Here is a 13595-nt window from a genome sequence, read left to right on the forward strand (position 1 = left end):
ACCCTGGCTGCGGTGGCAGAGCCAGCCGCCACAGGAGGTGAGAACCCTTCTCTCAGACTCCCAGCTCGGAAACTCCTGTCCTTGGGGAACCCCCGGGGCACGGACTCTCACAACCATAGGACAGGCTCTTGGAGTTGTCATCATCGGGGAGCTCTGACCTGCCGCCCTCTCTGGTCAGCTCCATGGGGATCACCCAAGGGGAGGACGCTGAAAAGTAATCTGGGTGAAATTACCAAAAAAAATACAGAAGAAAGAGAAAACAAGCCAGGTTTGATTTAAAAAATATTTAAGAGACACGTGTTTTATTGTCACAGAACATCACTTAATAAATATTTTAGCAGAATGATGAGCCTGAATCACAATGATAGAGGAAGAGCTTGGGGACAACTAGGAAGGCAACATTTTAAACTTTTAACTTAAACCTCAATTCACCAGCTCCATCCTCTGCATCAGGCCCCAAGGTCGGGCGGAGAACCTGTGTCCTTTGGCGCAGTGGCCCAATTTCTCACCTCCGCGTGGAGCCGGGTCAGTATATGGAAGACCAGTAACAGCGGCTCTTGATGACCTGAAGCAGAGGCTTCCTGAAGGTGAGGAAGATGACGGTGCAGGCCACCAGCAGGGTGAGGCAACTGGGAAGAATGAGCACGAGGTACAGCAGGCCCATGTCCACCCGCTCCCATTTGCAGTCCTGAGGCATGCCTCCGGGCAGTTCCATTAGGCGAATGACCTTGGAGGAGAGGTTGCAAGTGACCGTGGCCAGGTCGGCAATGGTGTGCAGGTGCTGCAGGGACCCCCAGCCCTCCACCCCACAGCAGTCATAAGGATTCTGACTGAGGTAGATGGTGCGTAGACTTCGGGTGAGCTGCTCAGACACGGCCCTCCAGGGAAGGGCTGTGAGAGAGTTTCTGCGCAGATCCAGGGTCTGCAGGGCTGGGCTGCCCCTGAACCGTGGGAAACGGGTCAAAGAATTCCCTGACAGATCCAAGTCTCTCAGATTCCCAAACCCAGAGAAGTCCAACTCCGTGGAGCTGGAACGGAGGCCCACGTTCCTGAGAGACAGGACCTGTAACGTGGGGGCGATATCCCGGAGAGGGGTGACAGTCCCGTTCAGAACCCCCCAGTTGCCAGACAGGTCTAAGTGGGTGAGCGCGGTCCCCTGGAATGAACAGTCTTGTAAGGCCCCCAGCCCGCAGCCCTCCAGAGAGAGGCTCCTCAACGAGGCCACGTTCCGGAAATCCACACAGCTTGGGGGGCCCAGGCGGCGCAGGTCCGCCGGCGGGGGGCAAAGGGAGATCTGATTGTGGCTCATGTCAATTGTAGTGATGTTACTGGCATCAGCAAAAAGGCCAGTGGGGACACCCATGAGCCGGTTGGAGCTCAGGTTGAACGACCGGAGGCTCCTCAGGCAGCCGTGGAGGCCTGGGGCCAAGTGCAGCTCGGACAGCTGGTTCTGGCTCAGGTCCAGCTCTTTGAGCGCCCCGGGGGGCTCGTGCTCTCGGATATGAAGCGTCACCAAGCAATTCTGGTTGAGGTTCAGGTGCGCAAGGGAAGGCATTTTCTTCAGGAAGCCGTCGGGCAGGTACTGGAACTGGTTCTGGCTCATATCCAGGAAGCGCAGCTCGGCGAGGTCGCTGGAAGCAAACTCCTCCCAGAGGTTGACGGTGGTGATGTTGGTCACGTTGCCGTCCACGAGGAGGAACTGGGCCACCATTTCCCGAGGCGAAGAGGCGTTGTACAGGTCCCCGTAGAAGCCCATGTTATTGTCCCGCAGCAGGAGCGTGTGCAGCTTGCCGCACTGGGGCAGGAGCGGGAAAAACAGCAGCTGGTTGTGCGAGAGGTCCAGCGTCTCCAGCTCAAAGGCAGCCTCGGCCCCCGATGCCAGGAACCATTCCAGGACATTGTAGCTGACGTTGAGGAGGCGCAATTGGGTGAGGCTGAAGTCCACGATGCAAGGAAGGTTGTTATAAGCCAGGTTGAGGTGCCTCAGCTCGGTCAAGCCATCAAAAGCACCACCCTCAATCTCAAAGATGTAGTTTCTCTGCAAATCCAGCTCCCTGAGGTGCCCCAGGCCCTCAAAGACAGAGTCGTCGAGCCTCATGACGGTGTTCCTCGCCAGGGACACGGACTCCAGCGAAGACAGGTTCCGGAGCATGAGGGCCACCATGTCTTCCGTCAGGGAGTTCCCCGACAGGTCCAGCGTCTGCAGAGCCCGCAGGCTGCGGAAGGCAGCCGCCGTCTCCCTGTAGCTCTCGGACAGGGAGTTGTCGGGCAGCGCCAGGCTGCGTAGACGGGCCTGTTCTTGGAAGGCGCCACAGCTGATGCGCTCCAGATGGCAGCCACGCAGACTGAGGCTCTCCAGGAGCGGGTAGTGCCGGAGGGAATGGTTCCACAGGGTCCTCAGCGGGTTGGCGTCCAGGAGGAGCATCTGGGAGTAGGGCGGGAGATGGCTGGGCACCAATTCAAGCTTCTGCCCTCGGCAGTCGGCCACTCCATCAGCCTAGGCCCAAAAACACACTGGTCAGCAGGAAGGGGGCCTCCAAGGCGGACATTTATGCACAGAATCCTGGCCTGTTCCCTGGACTATTCCTCCAACCACTGGGAGGGATTCTAGAGATTATTTTTTTTTTAAAGGGAAAAAAGGACAGGAAAATGTCGCACAAAAGGAACTTTTCTCTGTTCTTTACCGTCACGCTGAAACAGTCAGCTAGGAGCTGGGGCCCAGACCTCACTCGAGACCCGCTCATATCAGAGGAGAGCTGAGCTCCTGTCCATTGGCTTCTGAGCAGGGACAACTGTGTCACAGTGTGGTTTCAGCTCTGAGAGGAACTGAGGATCAAGGCGGTACCTGGGTGTAAATCCCACCTCTGCCATTTATTTCCCAGCCGACCTTGGGCAAATAACTTAGCCTAAGTCTGTTCTTCCCTGTGAAGAATGGAGATGAAGTAGAGAGTGCCTGCCGCAGAGGACTGCAGTGGGACTGGAAGGGAGGCAGCACAGTGCCTGACACAGGAAGCACCATTCACCCAAATGGCCACTGTCATATCCTTATCGCTGTTACTGTGACATCTGTGTGTCCAGCAGGATCAATGCCAGACAACTGAGATGCTGTGGCATCTTCACTGCACCTGAAGGAATTTTGCCTGGGATATTCCTCTACATTCTGGATTGATCAATATTAAAGCTGAAAAGGACTTTAGAGCTCATCGCCCCTCTGAATGGTACCGAGAAGTGGGGCCTGGAGAGAAGTGAAGAGCCAATGGCATTGCAGGGACAAGAGCCCCAGAGCTCCTAATGCCCAATTCAGTGCACTTCCAGGGTGCTGTTCACCACGACTGTGCTGCATAAGGAGGCAGGATGGATGGGATGACCCTGTTCTCTCTGCAAAAATCACACAGCGCAGCCCCATGTTTTACGAGACTGGCAAAAACTGTTGCAGGATGTCAGATGTCTAGGAAAAAAAGTTTTAAGGGATAAGATAGAAGAACAATGGCCTTCCTTTTCAAGGATTGGTCAGTTAGGACAAGGCCAGTGATAGCGGGGAAAAAAATGTGTGTTTTTTTTTTTTTAAATTTTATTTATTTATTTCAGACAGAGAGGGAGAGAGAGCACAAGGAAGGGCAGAGGGAGAAGCAGACTCCCCGCCGAGCAGGGAGCCTGATGTGGGGTTCAATCCTGGGACCCTGGGATCATGACCTGAACCAAAGGCAGATGCTTAACTGACTAAGCCACCCAGGCACCCCCCAAAATTTTTAATGAGACCACACTCTGCAAACTGTCTAATAATCTTTTACTATCCTTGATAATATGTGCAGACATATTGCTGTGGCAAGAAAAGTAAATTTGACCACATCTGTTAAGCAGCTGTATATTACTTCACTGCACAAAGAGCACAGTGTTAAAGAACAAGAGTTCTAGGGTCGGTCCAGTCTGGTTCTGCTTTTCAACAAATGGGTGACTTTGGGCTGTTACCTAACCAGTCAGGACCTTCATTATTCCATGTGTAAAAAGGACATTATATTTATAATTTTCTCACAGGGGCTTCTTTTTCTTGAGGATTCAGTGCGATTATTTATGTAAATCAATACAGAACCTGGCACGTAAGTGCTTGATAAATGTTGGCTTGATGATTAGCATTATTTGATTAATTAATCTATTGTTGAACATTGGAGTTGTTCCTAATTTCCAGATGAACATCAGAATGAATTTGTCAAGTTCCTGTCACACTCCCCCGAAAGACTTTGGAATTTTGATTGGGATTGCATTACAATTATGGGTTAATGGGGGGGGGTGGATAACTGATGCCTTTATAAAACTCAGTCTCCCCCTGCAGAAATAATGTATTCCTTTATTTGAGTAAGTGTTGGTCTTCCCCTAACAGGGACTCTCTGGAGAATGTTGTGGTTAGGGGCTTTCTTCAAGCCACGGGACCCTGTTAAAGCACAGCGGCTGCAACTCTGGGGTCCCACCTCTGTAACCCCCTGGCAGCCCCGGTGAAGGGCTACAAAAAGACCACATGACTGTCAGAGCCCAAGAGAACCTCACCATGGCCACTTTATGACCACACATGGCTTGTGCAAGGAAGGGTACTGGAGATAGCTGGACTCCGGAAACTCTCAGCCCTAAGCGAGCCACAGGGAATCCAGTCTTTGAGCTCCTGGCAGCCCCCCCACCCTCCACACCGCTCTTCCCCACCAGGCTGGAAAGGGTCAGGTAGGGGGTCTAGCTGGAGCCCTGAAAGGCTATCAAAGAATTCACACTTTATTCCCTCTTTGTTCTAAGCCTGACTCCCTCCTGAATCAGCTACTGGGAGGTTAACCTTCAGTTGCCTCTGTAAGGGAAGAACGGAAGTCTGAAATTGTAGCAGAGACTAAACAATAATACTAGATAAAACCCATAGCTCCTATTACATACAAGGCACTGTTCTGAGAGCCTTATATACACTATTTAATCATCATAGCAATGCAGTATTATGGTATTATGGGCTGGTCCCACTATTCTGTATCTTACAAAGGAGGAAACTGAGACACAGAGTGCCCCCTGCCCTCCACCAATGTCACCAGCTGGTAAGCTGGGGTTTCAACCCGCTCTGGCTCATAACCACCACTCCATACTGGAGTATCTTACAGCACAGTGGTTAGAGGTTACTAAAAGTGGTTAAGAACCATGATCAGCTGGGCTTTTGAGATTTATCAGTGTTGAATGTAGGTATTACCCCAACATTCAATTTGTCCTCCCAGTGTCTTGTATGGAGGTCAAAAGGCTCCCAAAAGACTGTTTTATTAAATGTATGGACTGTTTATTAAATGTATGTTTCCCAAGCAGACTTTTGATATCACAGACTTACAGGCAAGAGAGAACATTTCCAGAAACGTGCTCAGTCGTTATGAGGCAAGTCTGTTTGCACATACAGGCCAAAAGCCCTGCAGAGGATAAGCTGTAAAAGCTCAGCTCTCCACTCCCTGGATCATCCTCAGCCTGAACGTGATTGAGGATGTCGCTCTCAGCAGCACCCCTGTATTTGAGCCCTTGCTACTGGCTCACCCACAGGTTCTGAGTCAGGGCTTCTCCAACTGTACTACGCCCTGCTCAGGGATTCCAACACCATGAGTGGATCTCGACTGTCCAGACTTTTAACAAGCTGTTCTTGTTCTTGACCTCAGTCTCTGGGGCCTCCTATCTTCAGCAGGTATGAAAAAGATGGGGCAGGGACTGCCTGGTCTTTCCCAGGTATCATCCTGACCTTTGGTTCAGGAGCAGCTTGCACACGACAGCCCGTGGGCAGCTACAGAGTGACTCAGACGTCTTCCTTCTCTGCCCTCTTGGATGGACAATCCACCAAAATGAGGTGACCTTTGTCAGGGCAGAGGCAACAGACCGCTCAGAGTTCCTGGGAAAACTCACCAACTCGCAGCCCCCTTCAGAAACTGCTGTGGCCATTCCACTTGGATTTCTCCATTCCAGTGTCAAGAAGTGAAAACCCAGGCAGAGCCAGAGGGACAGTAACTCCATCTCAAGTGCAGCACTGCAGACAGAGGGCAAGGAAAAAGTGGGTCAGAGAAGGACATCTCTGAGGGCTGCTTTGCACTCTCGGTCGAAGGAGGTGGTTCCCAGCTGTGTCTGGTCTTGGAGGCCCACAGCTATAAGGAGGCGGAAACCCACAGATTCTTCAAATATCTCAGGTTAGCCAACACTTTCAGCCTCTCACTGCGACTATAGACGGCACTTATTTTTGTTTTGCCTCTGCCATTTGAGGGACAGGTGGCTGAACACTGAAACTTGTAAGAGAGAGGCAAAGGACTCAAGGAACCAGGTCTCAGGTCACCTCAAGTTTTCCATGTTTTTTCGTTCTGTTGAAGTTTTCTTCCCAAAGCTCAAATCTGCCCAGTGCCTCACCTGAGCTCGATAAATATTTGCTGAACAAATGAATGAACGAAAGAACAGTGAATTGGGATTGAAATATTAATTGTAGCTTCTGGTCCCATAAAGTTACTAATGATTGTATTGACACGAGGCTTTCAGGAGGGTAGATATTATTGGAGATGAGCCCTTTGAATACAGCCCTTTGGGAAAGAAAAAGGACTTTGATATTGTGCCTGGAAGAGAGAAAAAACTGAAGGGCAAATGGAGAGTCATCTTCAGATATAATAAGGATTATTGATGAAGTGTGGTCGCCAGCCCTTTGGCCAGTGAACACAGAACAGGAACCAGGAGAAGGCTTAAATTTATACATCTACCAACAGAATTTTAGAACCAAGAGACTATAACGCAGAGACATCTGGAATGTCCTCTGCCATCACAGTTTTACAGGATAACATTCTAAGGCCCAGAGATAATAACGGCTTATTCAAGACTCCAGATCAACTTAGGACAGGGCTGAGAGCAGGCCCCAGGCTCCCTTCCCTGAGCTCCTGTAGTAAGCAGCATCGTTTCTCTCCCTGAAGGTGCTGTTGAAATGACTGCCCTCTTGTTGGGAGGGCTGATAGCCCAGTGGCATTCCCCTCTCAGCTCTGCGTTCCTTACCCTCAGAAGCAAGCACCTGGCCCCAGCATTTCAACTGCTCCATCCTCTCCTTGACATCCCCCCAGGAGGGACCACAGGCCCTGCTCCCTAGTCATCTCCTTAGCCAGCAGCACCAGCACTCATATGAACCTCCTCACCTATTTCAGGGGACCCACAGACCTTTCTCCCTCACACATCCAGGCCATCTCGGGCCCCTTCCTCTTTCTCTTTCTTTGAATGAGTTTACACATCTCTGAGGCTACCTTTAACTTCCTGGTCAGATCTGAATACTCACCAGTGAAAACAGACTAGTAGAAAAGCAAAGTGAAACCAGGTAAATCAACTATAGCTTTTATGTCAGGTCAGGTCCGCTCTCCTTACCACAGAGGGAACCTCTAACTCAGAATTCATCAGTCTTTGCTGGACACTGGGAATCCCCTTCCAATCTCCCCTTCCGCTTCTGCACCTGTGCAGAAACTAATACCTCATGGCAGGTACAGGGCACAGATGGCAGGAGCAAAACCATATGGGCTTTGTCCTTAGGATCATTGAAAACACACATACACACACACACACACACACACACACACACACACACACACACACACACACACACACATATGCAGGAAACAACCTTGGGATCACTGCCCAGCTTGAGATAAGGTTGCCAGATTTAGCAAATTACAGGATGCCATTTGAATGTAAGATAAACAGCAAATAACTCTTAAGTGCAATATGTCCCTTGCAATATTTGCATAATACTTAAAGAAATTGTTTATCTGACATTCAAGTTTTCCTGGGCATCCTATATTTTATTGACGACAGACAGGGAAATGGCAACCATGGACTTGCCCCCTGCCGCCTTCCTCCCTTACCCCCTCTATCAGGCTTGGGATGGTAGATGCTGCTGTCACAATCAACCTTCCAGAAGAGCCATTTCAATCTATATCGAAATGCCAAATCTAGATGGGTGCAGGGCAAACTTGCGATTTCTTCAGGGAGAATGTAACCCTTTAGCCTGGAATGCTAGATAGACCCAATGTCATGCCCAGGGTGTAATTTTAATTTCTGGGTCAATGAGAAAATTTTTGCAAATTTAAAATATACTTTCTCCTTTCTCCTAATCAGCCAACCAGGAAAGAAAAATTATTGCTGTTCCTTCTGGGTGACTCCTCTCATGAGGCAGCATGGGAAAATCATAGGCTTTAGAACCAGACAGACGGGGGTTTGAATTCTGGCTCCAGCATTTGTTCTCTATCCTTGAGCAATTCATATAAAGTGTCTAAGACTCAGATAATCCTTCTATAAAATGGGAATAATAATAACTATTCAGAGTTTTTATGAGGTCATATGTGAAAGTGCTTCATTTACTATGAGGATGCTTAATAAAATAATTACTATTTATGAGTTTCAAATACTATTGAGCTGGTTGAGTGGTTATTTATTAACTCCAAGGTAATTTAAAGAAGGAAAAAGAATGAAAAGTGTGAATGGAAGAAGAACTATATCATTATGCTAACACAACATATGAAAGGTATGCAGGAAGAGTGCATTAAAAATTCTGTGTTAATAAATTCCAAACAAGGTTAATCCCACTAACAAATGATTATGCTGGTTGAGAGCTGGTTGTCCTCAGAGAACAGTCTTGCCCTGCTCTGTGCCACAGGGAGCTGACTTCTGAAGGCTGTTTCCCCAGCTCTGGGTGTCAGCTGCTCTCCCACTGGTTCAGTCAATGGGAGGAACAACGGGAGGTTAGACAGCAGAATACCCTGAATCCAGGGTATTTCTTTCCCTCTCTCTCTGCCTTGGACAGAGAAGTCCTTGAGCTTCAACTGGTGACTACTAGACTCTAGTAACATCCTCTTGCCTCTATCCTTCCCCTATCTACAGAAGATCACAGCTTCCTGAAATTGCTAACCTCTGGATTGACTGCCTATTTGCCCATTACCTTCTTAGCCTCTTCCATCATGTTTAGCCAATTTCCTGCATTAAATTTCCTCTTTAAAAAATAATCTGGGCATTTCTGTTTCCTGGTTGGACCCTGACAGATGCGATGACATAAGTGAGAATGGCTTTGGATCAGTCCTAAATATGGGGCGCCTGGGTGGCTCAGTGGGTTAAAGCCTCTGCCTTTGGCTCAGGTCATGATCCCAGGGTCCTGGGATCGAGCCCCACGTCGGGCTCTCTGCTCCGCGGGGAGCCTGCTTCCTCCTCTCTCTCTCTGCCTGCCTCTCTGCCTACTTGTGATCTGTCAAATAAATAAATAAAATCTTAAAAAAAAGGATACATAATTACGCTAAGAAGAATAAAAGGCTTTCAAAATAATCACCATTCATGTTGAGAAACACTATTCCGGGAGCGTACAGAATGATTTCTCAGAGGCATAGTATTGCAAAGAGTACAAGATGAGTTTGGATGCCAAGTCTTACTGGAAATCCCAGGAACCCTATACTGCATGCTTAAAACAACTTCCCCTCCACCCATAATTAACCCCAGCTGGGGGAGGACCACTCCACAGAGTATACAGCTGTAAGAGAGCATCTAAACTTATAGCAAATAATAACTGTCCCACCTCACTCCAATCTCTCTGACATCTTCTAGAAAATACATCCATGTATAAAGCCAAGTCATCTTAACTACGTTTTTGGTAGAGAAAGAGAACCGAAAGGAAAATAATTATAATGGAGGGCACACAGGGCAGTATGACATTAATAATTTAAATAAAGTAACCTGGAAACCCACCCCCCAACCCCAGATTTAAAAGGGCCTGGGTCCACGGTTCCCATTTCACGGACTGTGAACCACTTTCAGGAGCCACAGAGGAAATGGAGCCACAAGGACCTGCCAATCAACCTGAGTAGGGTTTGAGTAAGTACCATGTCTCCTCCGGGTCTGGGTGGCCAGCGGGGAAGTCCCCTGTATAAAAGCTGAGGCCCTGACAGGAGAAGCAGATGGCATCTACAGACTCTGCTTGTATCTTCTTCTTAAACCAGATAACAAAATTGAAGTGTTCCTTCTAAGTGTGGAGGCAAAAAATAGTAAGTCTTGCTCTCTTTTATATAGAGTCTATAATTCTGTATTCTTCTATTCAGTTAACAATTTCTATAAGGTCTCTATTTTATCCAGTCATGGTTTTCATGGTCATGGCTAACACCAGAGATTGTGAGCTTCTAATTAATGAAAGACAAGGCACTAGTGACCCAGGTGCTAGCCAGGTCTGTAATACATCTTACCTGGAGGTATGAGGACTTTAAATCTGAACTTCTGTCACAGGAATTCCTCTTAGTATTGCATTTATATTTCTTCTTTACCTTCTAACTATTTTGTTTGTGTTTAGTCATCACAAAATGTCCTTGCCAGTTCTTCCCTAAGAAGTCCTTGAAATATTAGGACCTCTAAATGCTTTATGGCATCCTCTGGGCAATCCTTAGTCTTGAGGCGCAGCATTCTGATTGACTATCATGGAAACCTGTGACTCAACCCATATCAACCCCAAGTCTATAACAGTGTTCCTTTTAAAAAATTTTATTTATTGGGGCACATGGGTGGCTCAGTGGGTTAAAGCCTCTGCCTTCGGCTCAGGTCATGATCTCAGGGTCCTGGGTTCGAGCCCCGCATCGGGCTCTCTGCTCAGCGGGGAGCCTGCTTCTTCCTCTCTCTCTGCCTGCCTCTCTGACTACTTGTGATCTCTCGGTCTCTGTCAAGTAAATGAATAAAATCTTAAAAAAAATTTTTTTTATTTATTTACTTTAAGTGATCTCTATGCCCAACATGGGGCTCAAACTTTTGACCCTAGGATCAAGAGTCGCATGTTCGACCCACAGAGCCAGCCAGGTGCCCCTATATAGAGTTCCTTTTTCAGGCAGAAATACGATATAGCTTTTTGTCTGGTTTTTCTCTGTTCGTACCTAGTTATAATAAATAAGTGGTGAAATTCTTTTCATAAAAGCAACACAAATCAAGACTATATTCTAGAACAAGAGAACACTAACAGTAAGGAAGAAGATCGCAGATCAGCTGTAAAAATTCCTCTTTGTTTTGGAAAGTATGCTTGTTTGCTTTCTCTGGTTCCACAAAATAGTACGGAGAAGCTCCTGCTTCACTGAGCCAAGTGGGTCAAAGAAGACCAAGGGAATGCTTGTGCGGGCTGAAAGGGATGGAGCATAGCATTTCCTCCTCTCAGACAGGGTGTCCCGATCCTGCTGGCAGCAGCTGGGCTGTATGCTGGGGGAGTGCTTTCCATATCCATTCCCATGCCCACCTCAGTTCTGGGCTCAGGACTGCTCGAATGGAAGATGGCAACATGTGGCCAAGGAATGGCTTCAGTGAGGGGCTGTGCGGGTGTTGCTTGCTTTTGACAGGGAAAACATGGACATGGAAGAGAGAGTGAGTGAGATCTTTTTGACTTCGCTGACATGGACAGGGAAGAGAGGGTGAGTGAGATCTTGTGACTGGTCTCTGCTCCTTGAAGTCCTGTCATTTCCACATCCCCGTTGTCACAAAATTTACAATTGTTCAGGGGTGCAGCAACATCCCTAGTTTTGTTAGACAGTCTAACACTGAAACATATACGTATACTACTTTTTCCCCCCAATGCATGTAGATTTTCCTGTATTAATAAAATAAAACCTTTTTTAAAATGAGTGGTTAATTCTAAATAGTTTCCTGTCATGATATAATGTCTTAATCAGCAGGTAGTAAAACACAACCACACATAAAGGCCTATCCACAGGTTTTTTTTTTTAAGATTATTTATTTATTTATTTGAGAGAGAGGCAGTGAGAGAGAGCATGAGTGAGGAGAAGGTCAGAGGGAGAAGCAGACTCCCCATGGAGCTGGGAGCCCGATGTGGGACTTGATCCTGGGACTCCGGGATCATGACCTGAGCCGAAAGCAGTCGTCCAACCAATTGAGCCACCCAGACGTCCCTCCACAGGTATTTTTGTCCATAAAAAGATCTCATACTGAAAGTTTGGGAATACTAAGGAATAACTCTGACTTGAGTTTTGGTTTTCTTGTATGGGAGGGTTGTGATTCATTTTCAGGAAAGGATGCTGGATTTCTAATATCCAGAGGCACCCTAAATACCTCACCCCCATATTCTCACTTCCCCACCCCCTCTCACCACTGCTACTACAGAGCGAGGATGGCACCCTCTTTGCTAAAGGTGCTATCAGTAAGTGTTAAGAGTGTTATACATACATTAGCATGTAATTGAGAATTTTCCCCTTAAAAGAATCAGAGAAGCTGAAAAAGTTTTAAACAAAGGGGTCTTTGGAGAAAGATGGCAACTCAGAGATGCTGGTGGCAGAAATAAATATTTATAGGGACACCTGGGTGGCTCAGCCATTAAGCATCTGCCTTCAGCTCAGGTCATGAGCCCAGGGTTCTGGGACGGAGTCTCACATCGGGCTCTCTGCTCAGCTGGGAGCCTGCTTCTCCCTCTGCCTGCCGCTTCCTCTGCTTGTGCTCTTTGCTCTCTTTCTCTCTCACCCTCTTTTTCTCACAAATAAATAAATAAGTAAACATATAAATCAACAAAATCTTAAAAAAAGAAATGTTTATAGACTGGTCTGAGGGGAAGAAATCTCTAGAAGCAGAGAATGCATAATCACAGGGTGTGAAGTGTGAGGTTGGCCTCTGTGAACATAAAAGGCACAGGCGCTAGCTGGAGGTCTCCACAGAAAGGGAATCTGCCTTTGTTTAAAAGTAAAAGAGCAAATCCCACCTGGGATCCTAGAAGAAAGAGAAGGGCAGCTGGTCACACACTGTAGAGAGCAGATATTAAAGAACAGAAACCCCAGTCTGTGACCACTTCAAATAATTCCCACTACCAAGAAGTATTTGAAAGTCTTGGGCAAACAGCTCTGGTCTCTTTGATCCATAGCAAAAAATTCGAGTGACTTTAGTCCCCACCAAATGTTCAAACTTAGCATCTCCCATGGTGAGATCACTTGACACTCCGAGCTTCTGGGTAGGGCGCCTTGGGAAACAGAGCCCTATCTCTGCATTACCCTTGCCAAGGACATTTGCCCTGGACCCAGTCATGAGGAAACAATCAGATGGATCCAGGCTGTATACTGTCCTATGAGACAACTGGCTTGGGGCACCTGGGTGGCTCAGTGGGTTAAGCCTCTACTTTCGGCTCGGGTCATGATCTCAGGGATTGAGCCCCACATCAGGCTCTCTGCTCAGCAGGGAGCCTGCTTCCCCCCTCCTCTGCCTACCTCTCTGCCTACTTGTGATTTCTTTCTCTGTGTGCCAAATAAATAAAGTCTTAAAAGAAAAAAAAAAAAAGAAGTCAAAATCTTGAAACACAAAAGGCAGTGGAGGGGAAAAGGGGGAGGTCTGAATATAAGTGAAGAAGCAGCATAGTAACCAAGGGTAATGCATGTACCTCAAGTGGATTTGGGAGTTTAAAAAAGTCTCTAAGAGAGGGTGCCTGGGTGGCTCAGTGGGTTAAGCCTCTGCCTTCGGCTCAGGTCATGGTCTCAGGGTCCTAGGATCCAGCCCCGCATAGGGCTCTCTGCTCAGCAGGGAGCCTGCTCCACCCATGTCCCCCACCCCACGCCTGCCTCTCTTGCCTCTCTGACTAC

At 47.8% G+C, this 13595-nt stretch overlaps 1 protein-coding gene across 2 annotated transcripts in view; it reads right to left on the reverse strand.

The window, feature by feature from the left end:
- Positions 1–269: 269 nt before the first annotated feature.
- The window catches only part of NRROS (negative regulator of reactive oxygen species), a 29019-nt gene continuing 15693 nt past the window's right edge, over positions 270–13595 (reverse strand). Inside the window, exons 2-3 of one of the 2 annotated variants that reach the window (XM_082699940.1) lie at positions 5902–6022; positions 270–2497 (exon numbers count right to left, since the gene is read on the reverse strand). In XM_082699940.1, coding sequence (XP_082556066.1) covers positions 527–2497; positions 5902–6009 — 2079 coding nt within the window. In that variant the 5' untranslated portion in view covers positions 6010–6022 and the 3' untranslated portion in view covers positions 270–526. The remainder of the gene's footprint in view (positions 2498–5901; positions 6023–13595) is intronic. The other variant, XM_082699941.1, reaches the window with a different exon arrangement.

The sequence above is a fragment of the Mustela nivalis genome, assembly GCF_964662115.1.
Source record: "Mustela nivalis genome assembly, chromosome: 1".
NCBI classification, from domain to species: Eukaryota; Metazoa; Chordata; class Mammalia; order Carnivora; family Mustelidae; genus Mustela; species Mustela nivalis.